The following is a 23327-nucleotide window of genomic DNA, read 5'->3' on the forward strand; positions in this document are numbered from 1 at the left end:
ACTATTTTGAATGTTTTAGCAATTCATCTCATTGATTACAAAGATATATCTTTTTTTTTTTTTTTTTTTTTTTTTAAATTTTATTTTATTTTTAAACTTAACATAACTGTATTAGATTTGCCAAATATCAAAATGAATCCACCACAGGTATACATGTGTTCCCCATCCTGAACCCTCCTCCCTCCTCCCTCCCCACACAATGGAGTATTATTCAGCCATTAAAAAGAATACAAAGATATATCTTTTGCCCAACTTTTAATGATTCCACAGGTTTCAATGTGAATATTTTTATTTCTGACTTCCTTTTATTTTTTTTTTAATTTTATTTTATTTTTAAACTTTACATAACTGTATTAGTTTTGCCAAATATCAAAATGAATCCGCCACAGGTATACATGTGTTCTTCATCCTGACTTCCTTTTAAAATAAGTATTTATTTCTATTTCTGGCTATGCTGGGTCTTTGTTGCTGGGTGAGGGCTTTCTTGCAGTGAGCAGGGGCACTCCAGTTGCGGTGCGCAGGTTTCTCGCGCAGTGGCCTCTCTTGCTGCAGAGCATGGCCTCTAGGCGTGCAGACTCAGTAGCTGTGGCTCAGTGGCTCCAGAAGTTGTGGCACACAGGCTCAGTGGTCCATGGCATGTGGAATCTTCCCAGCTGCTTCCTAGAGACCCCATGGACTGCAATCCATGTCCCCTGCACTGGTGGGTGGATTCTTTACCACAGACCACCAGGGAGCACGTTTTATTTATTTATTTTTTGACTTTGCTATAAATACCATTTATTTTTCAGATTCAAATGTTCTTCTAAGTCAAAAACCAATATTAACATTTCGTTGAAGGGCTATTTACCATATATTCACTAAAAATAATTTGAGAAGCATTAGTAAAATGATAAAATTTATATTAAAAACCTTCTTTTACCATGATTCATTAGACTACGTACTGTTTTAAGATTCTCTCTTCATTAACATCTTACTTATAAAACTGTGTAACAGTTTTAAAAGGTTGATGTGGACTTCCTTATACTTCTATATTTGATTTAAAACCCAGATGATCCTCACATTAACATCCTGTTTCAGAATGCAGTTGTTGAAAACTCAGAAAAATAGGAAAGTGTGATTACAATGGTAATTTTCTTTAACAATCAAAGCCATCTCTTGTATATTAACCTACAATGTCAGCAGCACTGAGTGTCTTGCTATGCTTGCAGGAATAGCCATTCCTTCCCCAGTTGAAATTTTCAGGTTAGCCTCTATACATACCCTGGCTGCTCTCACTGTTTCTGATGCAATTATTTTGTAAAAAAGGAGATGATATCTGTATTAGATGATATATTCTAAGGACTTGGAATACATGCTTAGAGATGTATTCTAAGAACTTGGCTGTTTTTCAGATAATAGTGCAAAGGCTAATTTATTCTCAAGAGATAATAACAGCCAGTCCAATTCCAGAGTTGACAGAACACTTTTTATAATAAAACTATTAATAAACTCTTGATACCTAAGACACAGACCAAAGAGGTTTTTAAAATATATTAACTCACTTAAACCTCATAATTCAATGAGGTAGGCACAATTATTAACTTCATTTTATAAATGAGAATGCTGCTGCTGCTAAGTTGCGTCAGTCGTGTCCAACTCTGTGCGACCCCATAGACAGCAGCCCACCAGGCTCCCTCATCCATGGGATTCTCCAGGCAAGAACACTGGAGTGGGTTGCCATTTCCTTCTCCAATGCATGAAAGTGAAAAGTGAAAGTGAAGTCACTCAGTCGTGTCCGACTCTTAGCGACCCCATGGACTGCAGCCCACCAGGCTTCCCCGTCCATGGGAATACTGAGGGACAGAAACATTACATAATTCAGATAAGAGCTGGGGGTGGGGTGGGGCCGAAATTTGAACCCAGTTTGACTGGACTGTGAGGTCAAGCGGACCTTAGGAAGCATTACTACAAACAAAGCTAGTGGAAGTGATGGAATTCCACCTGAGCTATTTTAAATCCTAAGAGATGATGTTGTGAAAGTGCTGCACTCAATATGCCAACAAATTTGAAAACAGCAAAGGCCACAGGACTGGAAAAGGTCAGTTTTCATTCTAATCCCAAAGAAGGGCAATGCCAAAGAATGTTCAAACTACTACACAACTGCACTCATTTCACATGGTAACAAGGTAATGCTCAAAATCTTTCAAGCTAGGCTTCAACAGTACATGAACTGAGAACTTCCAGATGTACAAGTTAGGTTTAGAAAAGGCAGAGGAACCAGAGATCAAGTTGCCAATATCCATTGAATCATAGAAAGAGCAAGAAAGTTCCAGAAAAACATCTGCTTCACTTCATTGACTACACTACAGCCTTTGACTGTCTGGATAACAATAAACTGTGGAAAATTATAAAGACACAGGAATACTAGACCATCTAACCTGTCTCATAAGAAAATTGTATGCGGATCAAGAAGCAACAGTTAGAACCAAACATGGAACATTGGACTGGTTCCAAATTGGGAAAGGAGTATATCAAGGCTTGTATATTGTCACTCTGCTTATTTAACTTATATGCACAGTACATCATGTGAAATGCCGGGCTGGATAAAGCCCAAGCTGGAATCAAGATTGCACAGAGAAATATCAACAACTTCAGATATGCAAATGATACCACCCTAATGGTAAAAAGTGAAGAGGAACTAAAGAGACTTTTGATGAAGGTGAAAAAAGGAGAGTGAAAAAGATGGCTTAAAACTCAACATTCAAAAAACTAAGATCATAGCATCTGGTCCCAATCACTCATGGCAAATCAGTTCAGTTCAGTTCAGTTTCTCAACTGTGTCTGACCCTGAAACCACATGGACTGCAGTACGCCAAGCTTCCCTGTCCATCACCAACTCTTGGAGCTTACTCAAACTCATGTCCATCAAGTTGGTGATGCCATCCAACCATCTCATCCTCTGTCATCCACTTCTCCTCCCAGCTTCAATCATTCCCAGCATCAGGGTCTTTGCAAATAGGTCAGTTCTTCACACCAGGTGGCCAAAGTATTGGAGTTTCAGCTTAAACATCAGTCCTTCCAATGAATATTCAGGACTCATTTCCTTTAGGATGGACTGGTTGAATCTCCTTGCTGTCCAAGTACTCTCAAGAGTCTTCTCCAACACCACAGATCAAAAGCATCAGTTCTTCGGTGCTCAGCTTTCTTTATAGTCCAACTCTCACATCCACACACAACTACTGGAACCATAGCTTTGAGAGTACATCTGTTGTACTGTTGTTTGTTGGCAAAGTAATGTCTCTGCTTTTTAATATGCTGTCTAGGTTGGTCATAACTTTTCTTCCAAGGAATAAGGGTCTTTTAATGTCATGGCTGCAGTCACCATCTGCAGGGATTTTGGAGCCCCAAATAATAAAGTCTGTCACTGTTTCCATTGTTTTCCCATGTAATTTGCCATGAAGTGATGGGACGAAATGCCATGATTTTTGTTTTCTGAATGTTAAGTTTTAAGCCAACTTTTCCACTCTCCTCTTTCACTTTCATCAAGAGGCTCTTTAGTTCTTCAATTCTGCCATAAGGGTGGTGTCATCTGCATATCTGAGGTTACTGATATTGCTCCCAGGAATCTTGATTCCAGCTTGTGCTTCATCCAGTCCAGCATTTCACATGATGTACTTTGCATATAAGTTAAATAAACAGGGTAACAATATACAGCCTTGACGTACTCCTTTCCCAATTTGGAACCAGTCTGTTGTTCCATGTCCAGTTCTAACTGTTGCTTCTTGACCTTCATACAGATTTTTCAGCAAGCAGGTCTTGTAGTCTGCTATTCCCATCTATTTAAGAATTTTTCACAGTTTGTTGTGATCCACACAGTCGAAGGCTTTGGCATAGCCAATAAAAGCAGAAATAGATGTCTTTCTGGAACTCTCTTTTGCGATGATCCAGCAGATTTTGGCACTTTGATATTTGATTCCTCTGCCTTTTCCAAATCTAGCTTGCACATTTGGAAGTTCATGGTTCATGTACTATTGAAGCCTGGCTTGGAGAATTTTGACCATGGCTTTGCTAGTGTGTGAGATGAGTGCAATTGTGAGGTAGTTTGAACATATCTTAGCATTGTAGACGGGAAAAATGGAAATAGTGACAAACTTTATTTTCTTGGGTCCAAAATCACTGCAAATGGTGACTGAAGCCATGAAATTAACAGATTCTTGCTTCTTGAAGGAAAAGCTATGACAAAATTAGACAGCATATTAAAAAGCAGAGAGATCACTTTTCCAGAAAAGCCCAAATAGTCAAAGCTATGGTTTCTCCAATCGTCACAAATGGATGTGAGAGTTGGACCATAAAAAAGGCTGAGAACCAAAGAATTGATGGCTTTTGAATTGTGGTGTTGGAGAAGACTCTTGAGAGTCCCTTGGACAGTAAGGTGATCAAAGCAGTCAATCATAAAGTCAATCAACCTTGAATATTTACTGGAAGGACTGATGCTGAAGCTGAAGCTTCAATAGTTTGCCAACTGATGCAAAGAGTTGAGTCATTGGAAAAGACCCTGATGCTGGGAAAGATGGAGGGCAGGAGGACAAGGGGGCAACAGAGGATGAGATAGTTGGATGGCATCACTGACCCAGTGGACATGAGTTTGAGCAAACTCTGGAAATGGTGAAAGACAGGGAAGCCTGGCATGCTGCAGTCCATGGGGTCACAAAGCTTCAGACATGGCTTAGCTACTGAACAACAAAAAAGTTTGAGAAGTGGCTGTTCCAATCACTGCAGCTACTATGTGTCTATTAAATTGATAGCATTAATGGAGTTATTGGGCTGCAACTGAGCATACCAATACCACAAATCTAGATTTTAATTTCCCCATATCAATGACTATTGCATACATTTAGCTAGAAGTTTCAAACTTAAGTGGCTTAAGATATGGCTTTCAACTAACTCAGCGTTAGTATACACAGGTTCTAACCACTGTCATATCTGAGATTTCATCTGTTTTTTGTTCTTTGTTGTTTTCCTTCTGGTTTTGTTGTTGTTGTTTTTGTTTTTAAGCCAAGCAAGAGCTTACAGGCTATAAATGCTGAGGGAGATCAGGCTGTGATGATTGAAAAAGCCTGGTTAGAAACTACACAACTCACTAAGTGAGGAAGATCTAGAGGGTCACAGTTCAGCTGAGTCTTCTCTCTTGTCAAACACACCAAGAGTCAAATAATGTGTGCTTCATATATGAAATCATGATAGCTCTAAAAATCAATGAAATGTGACAGTCTTTCTTTTTAAAACCTCTCTTTGACCTTAGTGTGTTACTTGTTGGTCATTATTTATTTAGTTTTCTTCCAAACCTTTTGTTTCATGCTCTCTCTCTCCAAGGAAGTCATAATGTTTTAAGGTCAAGATCCATGTTTCTGTGTGCTTTGGATTCATTCACTTTCAGACCTTGGAACACAGTAAGCAGATAATCAAGGAATGCTGACTCTTTCCTGCCATATGGTGCAAAGTAGTATAATCTCTCTACAACCACAGTTTTAGATTCTTTGACAGAGCTAGGTATTTCATAAAAAGAGAAATACATCATCCTTTTTGGAGACATTTATATATTTTAGAATAAAGCATTTAAAAAATAAATGTTTTTCATGAATGATATCATAATTCTTCATGTGAGAAATGACTATCTCACACCAACAGAATAATAAGTTCATTAAAAGTTTCCCAATATTTCACATTTTTATAGAAAGGACAGTTTAGCCGTCTCACCAAAAGATGGGAGGAATGGAAAACTAGAGTCTTCCTTTGTGTCCCCATGGACTGTAGTCATGGACTTAAGTCCGCCAGGCTCCTCTGTCCATGGAATTCTCCAGACAAGAATAACTGGAATGGGTAGGCATTCTCTTCTCCAGGAGATCTTCCTGACTCAGGGATCAAATCTGGGTCTCCTGAATTGCAGGTAGATTCCTTACTGTCTTAGCCACCAGGCAAGTCCCATAGTCTTCCTTAAGGGTGGTCAAAAATTACCTCTAAATTTACACTTAAATGTTCTAATTATAACAGCTGTTGCTGCTAAGTCACTTCAATCGTGTCTGACTCTGTGTGACCCCATAGACGGCAGCCCACCAGGATCCCCCGTTCCTGGGATTCTCCAGGCAAGAACACTGGAGTGGGTTGCCATTTCCTTCTCCAATGCATGAAAGTGAAAAGTGAAAGTGAAGTCACTCAGTCATGTCCGACCCTCAGCGACCCCATGGACTGCAGCCTTCCAGGCTCCTCCATCCATGGGATTTTCCAGGCAAGAGTACTGGAGTGGGGTGCCATTGCCTTCTCCAATTATAACAGCAACAGAAAGCTAATCCATTATCCACCTATAGAGCCCATCAGCTTTGCCTTCAAAATATACTCAGATGCCCACTACTCTTCTCCTTCAGCTCCTACCCAGCATCAAGCCACAGTTACTTTCCTTGAGTGGACCTCTCCACTGGACTCCTGATGTGTGTTCACCCCTGCCTCTTACAGCTAATTTCTGTTAAAAGCTTCTTTCACTTCTTGTTACTCTTTCTCTCAAAACTCTCTAAATTGAGTGTTTCTCAAATTTTACAGTGACCAACGCTGGAGAGGTGGAAATCTCCCCCCTCTACCTTTCTTGAATTCTTGTTGCTGGACTAATAATAGAATTAATACAAGACAGATTCATGTACAATGAGGTCTCAAAAATAGGATCAGACTTAAAAAGTGTCCACAGCAGGCAGTTTTTATACTTTCATATTTTTTAGACAAACAAACAATAAATTTGTGAGCTACTAACAGGACAAAGAAGAATCAGTTAGTGAAGAATCTAAACAGAAGTTGGGCTTATGGTATTAAAGCAGTAACGAGGTTGGTGTATATAGGCTCCTCCTCTAAGTCCCCTATTTCTGGTAATATGGGTGCCCTTCCACCTTCAGATGCAGGCAGGCGGGACCTACCTTTAACACCAGAGATTTATTCAGTGCTTTCAGGGAGACAGAAAGGAGGGTTAGGGTGTCCCTCCTGTGTTGTGATTTTTTAAGTAACTTTTATTTAAACGAATCAAGTGGCATATTTGTGGGTAGCATGGTCTGAGCCCTCAAGAACTATAGGACATACTCTGACTTTCCTGCTCTACTCCACATGTATTTACTGTTATTCTCTGTAATCCACTGAGTTCCACCATCTGGGGCCTGGCTAGTCCTTGGCTAGGCAAACATGGTCCTACCTAGCCCGTGACAGCTGACCTGCAAATGCAGCCACAGGCCTCACTCCCTCACTTCCGTTAGGCTGCTGCCCTCTTCGGAGACCTTCCCTGACCACTTCATGTAACACAGTACCCTCTTTCCCACTCCTCCCAACCCTCAACATTTTGCTTTACTTTTCTACATAGTAATAACTACAGTCTGGCATACTGTATTAATAATTAAAATACTGTGTTAATACTACATTATTTATATGAATAAGTATTTCCTACATAATATGTAGTATGCTTAATAAAAAACACTAACACTGCATCAATAAAATACACATATTGTTTCCTTATTAGCTGTCTCTTAAAGAAGTCTTATTATTTTGCTTATTATATATGAATCCCAGGAAGCCAGGATCTTATCTATTTGGTTCACTAATCAATTCCTATTGTCTCAGTCAGAACCTGGAATAAATTAGGAGTTCAATTCAAATGAATAAGTACATATGCACAAATGAATCTATATTTACACTTTACCATATGTTTCTATTATTCCTACCATGTTAGTACGTGCGTTTCAGAAATCATGTTAAGACATCATATTCAATGAGGACATGTGGTTAAACTTATAAAAAAAGCATCTCTTCTATTAAAAATTAATTGTTCTGTTAAGAAACTCCCCCTCCTCATTATTCTTTCAAAATTTATAGTTAAAGCTGGTAAAGTCTTTAGTACTACTCATAGGCAGGTGTTCAAGCTGGTTTTAGAAAAGGCAGAGGAACCTGAGATCAAGTTGCCAACATCCACTGGATCATGGAAAAAGCAAGAGAGTTCCAGAAAAACATCTATTTCTGCTTTATTGACTCTACCAAAGCCTTTCACTGTGTGGATCACAATAACTATGGAAAATGCTGAAAGAGTTGGGAATACCAGACCACCTGATCTGCCTCTTGAGAAACCTATATGCAGGTCAGGAAGCAACAGTTAGAACTTGACATGGAACAACAGACTGGTTCCAAATAGGAAAAGGAGTACGTCAAGGCTGTATATTGTCACCCTGCTTATTTAACTTATATGCAGAGTACATCATGAGAAACGCTGGACTGGAAGAAGCACAAGCTGGAATCAAGATTGCTGGGAGAAATATCAGTAACCTCAGATATGCAGATGACACCACCCTTATGGCAGAAAGTGAAGAGGAACTAAAAAGCCTCTTGATGAAAGTGAAAGAGGAGAGTGAAAAAGTTGGCTTAAAGCTCAACATTCAGAAAACGAAGATCATGGCATCTGGTCCCATCACTTCATGGGAAATAGATGGGGAAACAGTGGAAACAGTGTCAGACTTTATTTTCTGGGGCTCCAAAATCACTGCAGATGGTGATTGCAGCCATGAAATTAAAAGACGCTTACTCCTTGGAAGGAAAGTTATGACCAACCTAGACAGCATATTCAAAAGCAGAGACATTACTTTGCCAACAAAGGTCCGTCTAGTCAAGGCTATGGTTTTCCCAGTGGTCATGTATGGATGTGAGAGTTGGACTGTGAAGAAAGCTGAGCACCGAAGAATTGATGCTTTTGAACTGTGGTGTTGAAGACTCTTGAGAGTCCCTTGGACTGCAAGGAGATCCAACCAGTCCACCCTAAAGGAGATCAGCCCTGGGATTTCTTTGGAAGGAATGATGCTAAAGCTGAAACTCCAATACTTTGGCCACCTCATGCGAAGAGTTGACTCATTGGAAAAGACCCTAATGCTGGGAGGGATTGGGGGCAGGAGGAGAAGGGGATGACAGAAGATGAGATGGCTAGATGGCATCACCGACTCGATGGACATGAGTTTGAGTGAACTCCGGGAGTTGGTGATGGACAGGGAGGCCTGGCATGCTGTGATTCATGGGGTCACAAAGAGTCAGACATGACTGAGCGACTGAACTGAACTGAACTGATAGGCAGGTTACTGTTTAAAGGCAGTGGCTTTCAAACTCTCAATAAGATTATGAACCATGATTTTCCTGAGTAAATTGATGTTTACCTTTGCATTCTGAAACTTTCTTTTTTTCTCTCTCTGTTTTATCCTATTTCATCTTTAATTGCATACCTACATGACCCACTGCATTGATTTTATGACCAAATTTTTTTCACAGAACATAATGTTCAATTTGAGAAATATCACTACAGGGTACATAGGAAATATGTAGAATTCCCAATGATTAGTATTAATGCTGTCATTGCTCATAAAAACAACAACAAAAACAAAGAAAAGAAGACTAATGAATGCTACATTAAAACAAAAAACTTTTGAAGCCAACTACTATATTTTATATCTATATATGATCTGAAATAGGTATACTATGACTATTAAATGAATATTTGATATACAATATTAGATAAAATGAAATAATGTGGAACTAAAATACATTCCTAAAAAAGAAACTAAGAGAATTAGAATATAAACATAGAAAACTAATACTTTCAAACTTAAAACATTTAAATGTTATTACATATTTCCCCAGGAAGAATTGTCATTCTTAAACAGCTCTGCTAAATTTATCAGATTAATTTGTAACCAGTGGTTGCCAAAAACGAAGTGATAGGAACCATTTAGCGATATGATCATTCTCTCAGACAGAATGAAGATATATATTTTTTTCTTCCCCATAAACAAATTATTCCTTGGTTGCATCAATTCTCTCCCAGGAATATTTAGCACATCTTTATTTTCCACTATATGCTTATCTACTACTCTATATAAAGTTGGAAATATTTCCTTGTACCATTAAAATAACTTTATAAGAAGTTAATGTCATCCTTTCTCTCTCGATCCAAATAAACTTTCAGATCTCCATAGATTTATATTCCTAAACTCCTATTTGATTAGTTCACTATACAAACTGCTTCTCCTGCTATTGAAAGCCTTCTCAACTCATCTGTAAGGCCTTGTCCATCATTAGTACTTCTGATGGTCAGGGTTATGCATTAACTTCACCAGGTTATACTATCCAGTTATTCAATAAAATACTAGTCTAGGAGTTGCCATCAAGTTATTTTGTAGATCAGGCTTCTCTGGCAGCTCATCTTGTAAAGAACCTGCCTGCAATGTGGGAGACCTGGGTTCAATCCCTGGGTTGGAAAGATGCCCTGGGGAAGGGAATGGCTACCCACTCCAGTATTCTGGCCTGGAGAACTCCAAGGACTCCAAGTCCATGGGGTCACAAAGAGTCGGAGACAACTGAGCAACTCTCACTTTATTTTGTAGATATGAATAACATCTATAATCATTGACTTTATGTAAAGGAACTTATTCTGGATTAACTGGTTGGGCTTGATAGAACCAATTTAAAGGTCTTAACAGAGCCTAACCATCCTGCTATGTTCCTGGAGAAAGAAATTCTACCTGTGGTAGGCTCCAGTTCCTGCCCAGCAGTTTTCTGCCTGTGCTTTCTTAGGGTCTTCATTACAGATTGCAGATGCCTGGCCGGCCAGAATCCCATCCCCAATTGTGTAACCCATATCTTGAAATAAATGTGTTTATATGTGTGCGTGGTGGTGGTGGGGGGTGTGTGTCGGGGGGCGGTGGTGGTACATTCTACTAGTTCCGTGTTTTAGATGGAACCTTGACTGACAAAGTACTTTACCAGCATTAGTATTTTATATCCAGCACAACTCTTGTCATTTTGATGGCTTTAGGCCATCTTGACAGAGCTCATCCTCTTCCAGATGTCTCAGCTTGAAATGGTCATTCCACTCTTGTTTTGACCCTTGGAAACCCTACCTCACTCCTCCTTACATAAAATAGGAATGACTACCACTCTATGAATTTCCATAGCATTCTATTAAGTGTGACTTGAATGGGAAAGAACAAGATTGCCTTTTATGTGAGTTTTTTAAAAAGATTATTTCCCTATGACATTAAGCTCTATAAGAATATATCAGCTATGTAATATAGCTCTCAAACTTCACCAACATTCAGTCAAGTTTTAGCAATAGTACCTTATACATACCAGTCATTTAATGAACTAATGAATAATGAAGTGTTATGGATACATTCCAATCCCAAAGAAAGGCAATGCCAAAGAATGCTCAAACTACCTCACAGTTGCACTCATCTCACACTCTAGTAAATTAATGTTCAAAATTAATGCTTAAAATTCTTCAAGTGAGACTTCAACATTACATGAACTGAGAGCTTCCAGATGTTCAATCTGGATCTGGAAAAGGCAGAGGAAACAGAGATCAAATTGCCAACATCTGTTGATTCATAGAAAAAGCAGGAGAGTTCCATAAATACATCTACTTCTGCTTCATTGACTATGCCAAAGACTTTGACTGTGTGGATCACAACAAACTGTGGAAAATTTTTAAAGATATGGGAATACTAGACCACCTTACCTGCATCCTGAGAAATCTGTATGCAGGTCAAGAAACAACAGTAAGAACTGGACATGGAACAACAGACTGGTTCCAAATCGGGGAAGGAGTACGTCAAGGCTGTGTATTGTCACCCTGCTTATTTAACTTATATGCAGAGTACATCATGTGAAATACCAGACTGTATGAAGCACTAGATGGAATCAAGATTCCTGGGAGAAATATCAGTAACCTCAGATACAGATAACACCATCCTTAGGGCAGAAAGTGAAGAAGAACTAAAGAGCCTCTCGATGAAAGTGAAAGAGGAGAGTGAAAAAGCTGGCCTAAAACTCAACATCCAAAAAACTAAGATCATGGCATCTGGTCCCATCACTTCATGGTAAATAGATGGGGAAACAATGGAAACAGTGACAGCCTTTATTTTCTTGGGCTCCAAAATCACTGCAGATGGTGATTGCAGCCACCAGGAAATTAAAAGACACTTTCTCCTTGGAAGAAAAGCTATGACCAACCTAGACAGCATATTAAAAAGCAGAGGCATTACTTTGCCGACAAAGGTCTAGTCAAAGCTATGGTTTTTCCAGGAGTCATGTATGGATGTGAGAGTCAGATTATAAAGAAAGCTGAACACGGAAGAATGATGCTTTTGAATTATGGTGTTGAAGAGGACTCTTAAGAGTCCTTTAGACAGCAAGGAGATCAAACTAGTCAATCCTAAAGGTATTAATCCTGAATATTCATTGGAAGGACTGATGCTGAAGCTGAAGCTCCAATACTTTGCCCACTTGATGTGAAAAACTGACTCACTGGAAAAGACCCTGATGCTGGGCAAGATTGAAGGCAGGAAGAGAAGGGGATGACAGAGGATGAGATGGTTGGATGGCATCACCCACCTAATGAACATGAGTTTGAGCAAGCTCTGGGAGTTGGTGATGGACAGGGAAGCCTGGCATGCTGCAGTCCATGGGGTCACAAAGACTGAGAGACTGAATTGACTGATGACATACAGAAAAAGAAGCAAATCTTTGAAGTTATATTGACTTCAGTTTTTTAAAGCCTGGCTCTGCTTACTAGGTTTGTGATAATTCTGTTGTTTTTGTTGTTATTTAGTCTCTGAGTCATGTTTGACCCTTTTGAGACAACATGGACTGTAGCCTGCCAGGCCCTTCTAGCCATGGGATTTCCCAGGCTATAATACTGGAGTGGGTTGCCATTTCCTTCTCCAAGGGATCTTCCTGACCCAGTTATCAAACCCGTGTCTCCTGCCTTAGCAGGTGGATTCTTTACAACTGAGCCCCGTGAGAAGCCCTGTGACAACAGTCATAATATTTAAATTTTAATCCTTAGTTTTCTTTTTTGTAAAGTGATGATAACATTAATAATCATTATATTAATAATAAATCATGTAAAAATACACCAGAACCGTGCCTGGCATATTTTGAGACTCAATGAAATATAACAATTTTGTAATTATCTTGGATACGTTATTATGCATCAATTCATAAAATATATACCTACTGAACAACTAGAGTGAGACAGGCACTTTGGTAAGGCCAGTGAAACATTAAAAAAGATAAATTAATGATTGCTACCATTTACGAGTAGTAGTTATTTTATTTCAGATACTGTTTTAAGACTTCATATAACACCTTTCTATCTATAACAATTCTAATTGAAAAATTACTCTTATCCCTATTTACCGATTAACAACCATAGACATAGTTAAGTTAATAATTTGCCCCAAACTACACAGCTAGTTAGTGTTGGAGTCAAGATTAAACGAAGGCAATCTGGTTATAGATTCTGTTTTTTACTTTTGTTGCCCCAAAGTATTTCCTATGGACACAGATTTGCTTTGCAAGTGACATCTACTCTAAGAAGAGACAGAAAACATTTTCAAAAACAACTAGTAAATAATCAATCTTTAAAGTGCCACAGAGAAGGAAATTCAGAAAAAAATAATGTTCTTCAAATACTTTTAATGCTACTTGGTCCACATGGTCTCACTCAGGAGACCACACGAGAAGGAATGGAAGCAACCTGCTCTTCCACATTTGACTGACCCCAGTGTGGACGATGTTGCTGGCCCCTCTGCTTCGTGTGGATGTCTTACCATTGTTACGGGCCCATGAATCAGCACAGGCAACTTAGCCATGTAGACAGGCGGATTGCCATCGTCACAATGCAAAGAGTTAATGATAGCTCTAATTACAGTAAAATTTTTCCAATCCTTTATAAACTAGTTTTTAAAATGAGGTACTTCAATTGTTTATAAAAGTGAATAATGTCTGGTGCTTTCACATGAAGGATATAATTCTATTATGATTGATAACAGAAAAAAAATTGAGCATGGGCTTTAAAGTTATAATAGTTTTCTACATTAAATTTTTTTCTAAGAGGATTTCATGCAGTGTAGCAATAGCTAACATGAGGAATATCTGTGGAAGAGATGGGTAATATTAACTTTTTTTTTTTCTTTTAAGCTGTTAAGTAAACTTTTCATGCTAATTCATGGCAATCAATCCTCATGTTAACTTTACAGGGGAATTCATGAGCATCGCAGTGATTTCCAGTATGTTAGTTTTACAGAGAAAGCATTTTTGAGCATTTTCTTTGCTGCACAGTCAAGCAGAAAACATATAGTTGCTGCATGCTAGAAAGCTCACTGCTGAGCAACCCTCTAGAAGAATTTCTTCTAGATGGCCTTTTAAATACTGCTTCCTGCTGATTCAGACTCAGATCAGTGCTTTAGAGGTTTCCCATAGAGCTCTCCATTCAGTAATTTTTTCAGAAAAATTTTCCTGAAATAGTTCTTCATTACTAATATCTTTATATACCACTAATCCACTGTTCAATGTTTATAAAAATAATTTTACCATTTTCTATTTCCTCCCCTGCCATTTCTGAAGTTGCTTAAGTCTGGCCCACTCTCTTATTCCCAAATACAACTCTTTAAAATTCACTTCTGTCTCTTCCAAATTTAAACAGACTTCTCTGAAATCTACTCTATGTTTAGTGTTCATTAATTATAAAATAACGTCTTTCTTTAAAGACGCTTCTGTAAATGGCATTCATTCATTTGGACAGTCTTCCAATAACAGCAGTGAATCAAACCTTTTAAGGCATGGAGTATGGATTATTTCTGTTTATCTATTTAAATTCAGGACTTGAACAAAAGATTCATACAAAATATGCACTGTTCCTCTGTTTTCTTAATAATTTAAGCACTGTTTGTCTCCCTTTTTTGTGTGTTATAATTGCATTCATTAAAATTGAAGCTCATTTCCAGACTAGTTTTATAATTGTCTGTGTAATGACACATTAAGCATTTTTAAAGGAAACTAACTTGTTTGTTATTTTGTTTCTTATAGGCCATGCTACTGCAAAAAATTTTAACAACAGCCAAAGTCATTTGAAGAAAATACACTTGTGACTTAAACAGAAATTATAAAAAGACTACTTATTTAGGAGGTAAAACAACTTCCCTTATTATATGCTACCAAATTTATTTAGGCAAAGATTTTTCAGGGATTATCTACTAACAAATATCAAAGCATAAACAATCTTTCTAAGATCAATCATAAACTAGCAATAATGCTATAGCAAAATAAGATTCAATAATACCATAGGAACTATTTTACCTTTGCATTATAGGGAATGTAATGTTTTGATAAAGCTTCAGGAGTATGCATCCATGTTTTGTCTGCAATGAAGAATACACAATGTTAAATTAAAACATAGGTTCTAAGGGTGTCATATTCATGCATTAGTGTTTATAAAGAGTCTGATATGGGTGGGAGCACTCCTAATTCTAAGACAGTTTTGCTAAAGTGAGAAAGAATAGCTAGTCAGATATAAGAACAATATAACCACAAAGTAATTATAAGATTCTCTCCTTAAGTTAAAAATCTTTTCCTTTTATAAGTTTTCAAATAATAAGACAATTCTGAATTTTTTAAAGAATATATTTTTAAAATCAGTTGGGCTATGAGTAATTATATAAATCATGTGAATAACTATGTTTTTCTTCTTTCACTTGATAGCCTCGTGAATTATAGGTTATTTTTGCTAATTACTTTTTCAATAAATAGTAATCTGCTCTTTACTCATGACTATTATTCTTTAGTATCAAAAATTGACAATTTGTAAGGGGACATTTTAACATTAGACTAACAACTACATTTATACAAAACTGAAATAAATCAATCTACTAAATTCACTTAAACATTAATATTAGGATAGTTTTTTAGTCTCGATTTAGAGAAACATTGATTGAGTGTCAACTATCAGGTGTTTCAGATATAAATAATCTTAAATGCAGTAATTTGAAATTCTTACATGATTCAAATTAATATAGTAGAATAATGAAGCTTCCCAGGTGGCACAGCAGTAAAGAATCCACCTTGCCAATGCAGGAGACACAGGTTTGATCCCTGGAGGGGGAAGATCCCCCTGAAGGAGGAACTGGCAACCACTCTAGTGTTCTTGTTTGAAAAATTCCATGGACAGAGGAGACTGGCAGGGTATTGTCAATGGGTTACAAAGAGTTGAACACAACTGGGCGATTGAGCATAGTAGAATAATAGAAGTAAAAGTAACTAAAAGAATAGAAGATATTGAAAGTAATTTGTATTATACATTATCAACAATAATAGAAAATAATTTTTTCATTCAATTTTTGAATTTAATTTATATATTCCACATATCTTCCAAAACATTTTGTGGAACATATAAGCAGGAAAAAAGCAAAACATGTTAATGTTTACACAAATCAAATTTGTTTTGTTTTGTTTTTTTCAAACTGCAATTGTCTGTAGTAAAACTTCTCAATCTTCAAATATATTATGCCTTCTTAAGTGGATTTTTGTGAGTATTTTACTCCTCATGGGAATTCAGAAATTTAGAATCAGTACTATAAATAGAATAAAATTAAAGACATATTTTTACCATGAAAAATATTACATAAGTACACACTAAAATAAAAATCAGGTTACTAACAAAGCATTTTTAACATTCAATTAAGAACATTTAAAAAGGATGGTAACAGAAGCAAGTTCAATACCATTAATATGTTATCAAACTGGGGGAGTGTGAAGACAGAGAAAATGGCATACATTTCTGGAATTTTAATGGTTTTAAACCATTTAAAGTGTACTGCATTATATATGAAACATGTTTATGGGCTACAATGCAATATTGAAAAAAAAATTGAAGACAAAACATGAGGGATCTATAAAATCCCGTGCTCATGGTGCAGTTTAGGGCTATTTCCGACTGCTGAAGTGGGTACGCGACAACTGCACTTGGCTGAAACGTCCTGAGAAGCACATCCTAGGCTTCAAAGAGCAGTATTAATGCACTGACACTGACGCATGAAACTTCTATTTCCTGTGTGGATTTCATTTTAACAATAGATTTTATGATCGGTACTGAATAGTGATATGACTAATTCAAGAATAATTTATACTTAGATGTGGAAAATAGTCTTGCACTTGCATATTAAAATAAATAATCACAATAGTATACATCAAAGTAATAAAAATACCAAAGACTTGCCTTCAGGAAACCTAAAAATATATCTAATTTCTTTTTTTACCCCTTAACACAATTACTTTCATGTCTCTTTTTCCAAGACACTAAACATAGCTCAGGAGGATGTAAAGTCTAACTAAACTTTGAATATGATGGTTCATTCCTATCCTGAGGCAGAGAGATAATTGCTTTTTCCTATAAGACACTATTATTTGAAAACTGATGATACTGCCTTTGTTATAGTCTCCTATTGCAGTAACCTAAAAAGAGGGTGGGTATATCCAATTGTTACTGGTGACAGACTGAAATAATCACAATATTAAATTATCACTGGATAAGCTGCAGTTGCTACAATGACAAAAGATCTACACCCACACACCACGTGCAGACGATTTAATGGGTGTTCATTTCATACCTCTCGTATAGGTAGTGCACTTATGAAACCTGAAGGATTTCCAAAATGAGTCGTTAATGTCATTCTAATTTATACTTTGGCGAAAGAAAGGAAAAAAACAAAAAAAAACAGAACAAACCTATACGCTAACTTATATAGATGTGGCTGACCTTGAAGAGAGGATATGGATGATGGTCTCTCGTCATTTTATGGACCCACAGAAGATATTAGATACAGGGAATTGGTGAATAAACAGGAACATAGATACTCTAGAATGTGTTCTTTTTCTTGAAATTATAAAATATAATCTCAAACTTAATAGTGAGCATTCACATAAAAGTAAATGTCAGCATTTCAAAATATTTGACAGGTGTCAAACCACTTTGACTACTGGACCAATGAATCTGGTGTTCAAAATGTATTTAGATTTAGAGCTCATCTAGAAAGATGCAAGAAACATCATTGTTCTCATATCATAAGAGTTTAACATAGTGAAAGCACCTATTTTGAATATATTATATTTAAAACTAAGTGCTGATGGATGAATGGATATATCTGAATATAATTTTTCATGAAAAGAAAATTACTGAATTATATTTGAATATTATTGAAATTTCAAGTGCTTTCTACTACAATTATACCTACTCATCAATATATCAACTCATATGTTAAAGAACACAAAGTATAACTAGTTGAATTATTTAATCACATTTATTCATGTGCTATGTTTTGTTTTTTAAATTAAATTATTTTGATATAAATAGAATATAGGATTTTAAAAATTCAAAAAGTGAGCTAACATAGGGAAAGAAAGAAGATAAAACATTCTTTAAAATGTAATCTATGATTATGAGGTTAGATAATTTTTACAGAGATCTTCAAAATAGTCCAAAATGATGCAATTCTAGTATATTCAGATTTTTTCAGAACCTATGAGCACTTCTGCCTGTGAGCATGCTAAGTTGCTTCAACTGTGTCCGATTCCGACCCTGTGGACTGTAGCCTGCCAGTCTTCTCTGTCCATGGAATTCTCCAGGGAAGAATTCTGGAGTGGGTTGCCATGCTCTCCTCCAGGGGATCTTCCCAACTGAGGGATCGAACCCACTGACCCAGGGTTTGAAGCTATGTCTCTTAAGTCTCATGCTTTGGCAGGCTGGTTCTTTACTACTAGCGCCACCTGGGAAACCCATTCTAATAACTATTAAAGCATTTAAAAAGAGAATCAGTGAAATGCCTGATCAATTCAAAGAATACCAGACAAATTACTAATTGGGAGATTTAAAAAAAGAAAAGAAAATTATGTTTAAGTTTAAGATAACAATCTCTTTTCCTTGGGTTTCTGAGAGCCAAGATGACTTAGTAAGTTTGCATGTAATAACTGAGTAAACTGGATATAGGAAATAAGAAAAGTTTTTAATGATAGAAGATGATCTTTCTTTGTTTAGAGTACAGTGAAATATATGTTGATACTAGTTATTGGAAAGATGACTTGACTTATATGTTTTCTAGAGCTATAATTACAGTTCCCAATGGTCAAGAGGTATGAATTCTTTCATAAAATTCCAGTTTTGCATCTCAAATTAAAATTCAACAGATAGTGCTATTGGTTGAAATTGGAGCACAGGCTCCAAGAAGTTTTCTTTAACAGCTTTATTAAATGAAAGCATTTGAAGTGACTGGTGAACTTAAGGTAGAATTTCTGCACCGAGTTCCAACTGAATTTGAGTGAAATATTGATCAATAATTTTCTGATAAGGATATTTAATCATTAGACTTGAAAAATAAGAGAAGCCAAAAGAAATTTAAAGAAAATGAAGCTAAACAGGAAATAACAAGTGCTTCTGCTTCTTTATTCTCTACACCAATAATTTTCCTTATAGTTGTACTCCTACTGTCTTCAAGTAAGACAAATATACAATCACTGCTTACTCATCTTACTATCCAACTCTTGGCATTTCTCAACTAAAAATCACTCCAAATTCCCTTCAGATGATGAGTAAATTAGAAAAAGAAAGAGAAGATCTAGAAGTATCTTTAAAAAACACGATAACATGTTTAAAGTAATGAGTTGTGATGTAAGGTTTTTTATTACTTTATTAAAAATACTTCTATATTTCAGAGAACTATTTCCAGACTTTTTTTTACTAGGTAAAGGGAATAAAAAGAAATGTGAATTTATTTTTGATATATGTTTTAAATCATAAGCAAGCTACAAAGTACAATAAATGTCATTTGCCTTACCCTTATTCTGAAAAATAAGTAAAATAATAAATTCTTAGTTTCCAAGGGTTGAAAAGTGCCTGAAAGTTCTTCACATTACCTAATCTCTACTGAATACATTAATCATTTGAACCATATCCAAATGTTTGAACACCTTTCATTTCAGAAAAGAAAAAGAAAATACTTTGAATAATTCCATTATATTTTGGCAAAATTTTGTTGGAATTTTTTTCCTACGTTTAATCTATGACACTATGATTTACACCAATCTTTATTAAACTTTGTTCCATAACCCAATGACAGCATTCAAACATTAAAAGGTCTTCAAACATTGCAAGACCATACCATGGGTTCTCAGCCATGCTTCCACTTGGAATCATCATTGAAGTCATCCTAGCCTTTCTCAACCAGGTATGTTACAATGTGTCAATCCTTTAAAGCAAGAACAGGCTGCCTGAGGACATGGAGTAGAACAGAATGATCTATGTCCTGGTTCAAGACAGTTCATTACTCATTCATTAGAAAATGATCTGGAATCAGGACTTTTTTACCTCTGCATGCTTTACCTACATATTTTACCTACACATCGAAGTTTAGCCATGTTTTACCCATACAGCAATTAACTGCATTTTCTAAATAATAGCAATATAGAAATAAGTATAGAAGTGTTGTATTTTCTGAACCCATGTTTGGCAATTAACAGTATCTTGTTAAGTTTATAGTGTAGATTATGAACTAACAAATCATTTCCCCCCCATATACCTATAATCCTACCACATCTGTTATCTCTTCCTACTTTCAGTCCCCTAAGAACTTGAGTAGCATTATTTAAGTATTCTCTCCCAAGTCATTTATAGTATGTTAAACAGGAAAGAGCCCAGTGCCCACCACCAAAGAACTCCTTCTAGAATGGCAAGATACATTTTTTAACTCTACTGAACTATATAAAACTATCAAATATTTCTATCTTTCCTATAAATATATCATGAAATATTTTGTCAAAGGCCATGTTTCCCTGCCCTTTAAGAAATAACATGCAACTAGCTGTTTCTTTCATTCCTGTACTGATAATTATGATATATTCATACTTGTTTTAAATTTCTACTTTAAAATTAATAACAAATTTATTTTGTTCTCATTGCTATAATTCACTTATCATCAATCCTAATACAATTTCAATAAAAAGTGAAGTGTACATGCAAACACACACCCACACATAAGTTAATTTAAATCACTATAACCTATGTAAACTCAGGATATTTAGTATTACAGCTATGAAAAGTGAAGTTAGGACTAACTTTTTAAGTCAGATCATTATTTTTTGCAATTTCACACCACAGAATAAAACTTCCAAAGAACATATTGTCATGTTTTCTGGACTAAATATATTAAACAACTCCACTCTTTCATTAGGCTGATAACCAAAGAAGGTTAATTAGCAATGTTTGCAGGTTTCTGTTGTTCTATTCCAACTTCATTCTGGAGTCACATGGTGTGATAATTGGAAAAAGTGATATCTTAACATTTCTGCTTGATTTTCACAATAATATTGAATTGACTCCCAGGTTCTATAAATGGGTACACTTACCTTTCTTTCTGCTAAAAGCACGATTCATCATGAGGATCAACCAAATTGATGTTCAGTTCAATCACACTTTATAGCCTACAAAAACATAAAATAGTAAAGCTTAAATAAAGGAATGTTGACCAACCCCTTTTATGCAAATTATTTTAATTGCAAGGTCTTTTTAAAATTTTTAGATGTTTATAAACAATATTCTGAAATATCCTGAAGGACAATGGGTAAGAATAAACATAAGTATTCAATATTATGAGTGGCACAGCAGACAAGAACAATATATCAGATGGTATTTCTCCAAAGTTCCTTAATTTTCTTGTGTTTTTTTCTTTTATACATCTTTCATTAATTATATTTACTTGAAAATTTAAAAAGAATTTGTCAGTAAAAAGTATGGTAATGTTTTGGATTATGTTTTATGTTTTATGGTAATGTTTTGGATTATCATTAACAGCAGCAGTGGATAAACAAGAGTCATCTGCTTATGACAAGTGGATATCACGCCCCCTCCCCTCCATCATGCTATGCTGGGCAACTCTTTATCTCATGATACTCCAGGCAGCTGCTGCCTATCTTTTGAAACCAAGGCAATGGGGCATTTCCCGCTCCTCATCCCTGAAACCACAGAGGGAGCCTTGATGATCCCTGAATCGCCATCTGGATGACGCACCCCTAGTCTTGAAGAACCGTGTGCATTCACAGCCAAATAGATGTATGGTCCTGTCCTGTGGGATCTAAGAAATCTAAAATATTTTCATCATTTCATCCCATCAACATTTCCTTCAGGTGAAACAGGCAGTGTTTCTGTTAGAGTAACTGATTAGGTCTGTGAATCACACAGACACTAATCTTATCAAAGGACAGTTTCTCCATTACCTGGTTATTCTTTGTTACATGAATCAACTGAGAATTTTCCAAACTTTTAAGTGTTGATTAATTTGTGCATAACAAATGTATTTCTTTCTTACATTTAACGATAATCATTTAAAAAGAACCAAGCTCCCCCTTTAACATTTTGCTCAGAAATCCCCTCCAGTTAAATATCCACTTTTGTTGATTCCTAGTTTTACCCTCCACAAAACACTAGAACACAATACAATTCAGTCAAGTTTTTTTTTTTTTTTCCATTTTTTAACAATGATCACCTTTTCACCATTGTTCAAAAACATGTTCTTTTTTTTTTCCCAAGACCTTAAAAGAATGGGCTTTAACATTTGTATTTCTACTAACATCCTGTTCATGATTGTCTATGGACTCTCTAGGAAGATGGGGACTCTCTCTCCAGCTCTCTCCCTTTCTTCCTGACCTCTTACCAGAACTGTCTTCAGCAGTCCCTTCAAAGTACTCTTGATTTCTTCTAGCATGCACTGCACAATTCTTCAAGCTTCTCCCCAGTATCTAGTTCCAAAGCTACTTCCACATTTTTAGCTATTGTTTTCAGTAACAATTTTATTTTTTATTGGTGTGGTCAGGTTGCCATAACAAAATACCTTAGACTGGGTGGCCTAAACAACAGAAATGTATTTCTCACAGTTGTAGAGGCTGGAATTTTGAGAGTCATACTTCAGCATGCCAGCATGGTCAGGTTTTAATGAGTACCTTCTACCCAATTAGATCCTAAAGACTCCATCTCCAAATACCACTTCTTTGGGGGTAAGGGCTTCAACTTATTAATTTGGAGGGAACACAAGGATTCAGTCCATAGCACTCTCCATAAATCTACATAGCAATTAAAGCACAACAGAAAAATTAATCTTTATCATAAAGTCATTTTTACAGTGAAATTACTGCTGTTTATGTCCTTATATTACTACTCCTAAACGAAAATTAAAATAGTTAACTGAATTATAAACTATTATTATTAGGCACTGTTTTATAGACTTAGATAATGACACAACAGTATCACTCTGTTATTCACCTCATACTTTACTAATCTTCTCATGATATACACTATTAATACTGGATATTTAGACAGAAATTATTTACTGACCACCAGTGCCAGACATTATTCAAGATGCAAAGTAATATAATAAAGACCAAATATTTCTGTATCCGCCCAAGAA

At 36.1% G+C, this 23327-nt stretch overlaps 1 protein-coding gene across 5 annotated transcripts in view; it reads right to left on the reverse strand.

Annotated features, from left to right (window-relative positions):
* The window catches only part of GULP1 (GULP PTB domain containing engulfment adaptor 1), a 339709-nt gene that overhangs the window by 109650 nt on the left and 206732 nt on the right, over nucleotides 1-23327 (reverse strand). For all 5 annotated transcript variants that reach the window (XM_055571974.1, XM_055571977.1, XM_055571972.1 and 2 more), the window contains 2 exons: nucleotides 21274-21348; nucleotides 15181-15242 (listed from right to left, as the gene is read on the reverse strand). In XM_055571974.1, the coding sequence (XP_055427949.1) occupies nucleotides 15181-15242; nucleotides 21274-21304 (93 nt within the window). In that variant the 5' untranslated portion in view covers nucleotides 21305-21348. The remainder of the gene's footprint in view (nucleotides 1-15180; nucleotides 15243-21273; nucleotides 21349-23327) is intronic.

Source organism: Bubalus kerabau, chromosome 3 (genome assembly GCF_029407905.1).
Source record: "Bubalus kerabau isolate K-KA32 ecotype Philippines breed swamp buffalo chromosome 3, PCC_UOA_SB_1v2, whole genome shotgun sequence".
NCBI classification, from domain to species: Eukaryota; Metazoa; Chordata; class Mammalia; order Artiodactyla; family Bovidae; genus Bubalus; species Bubalus kerabau.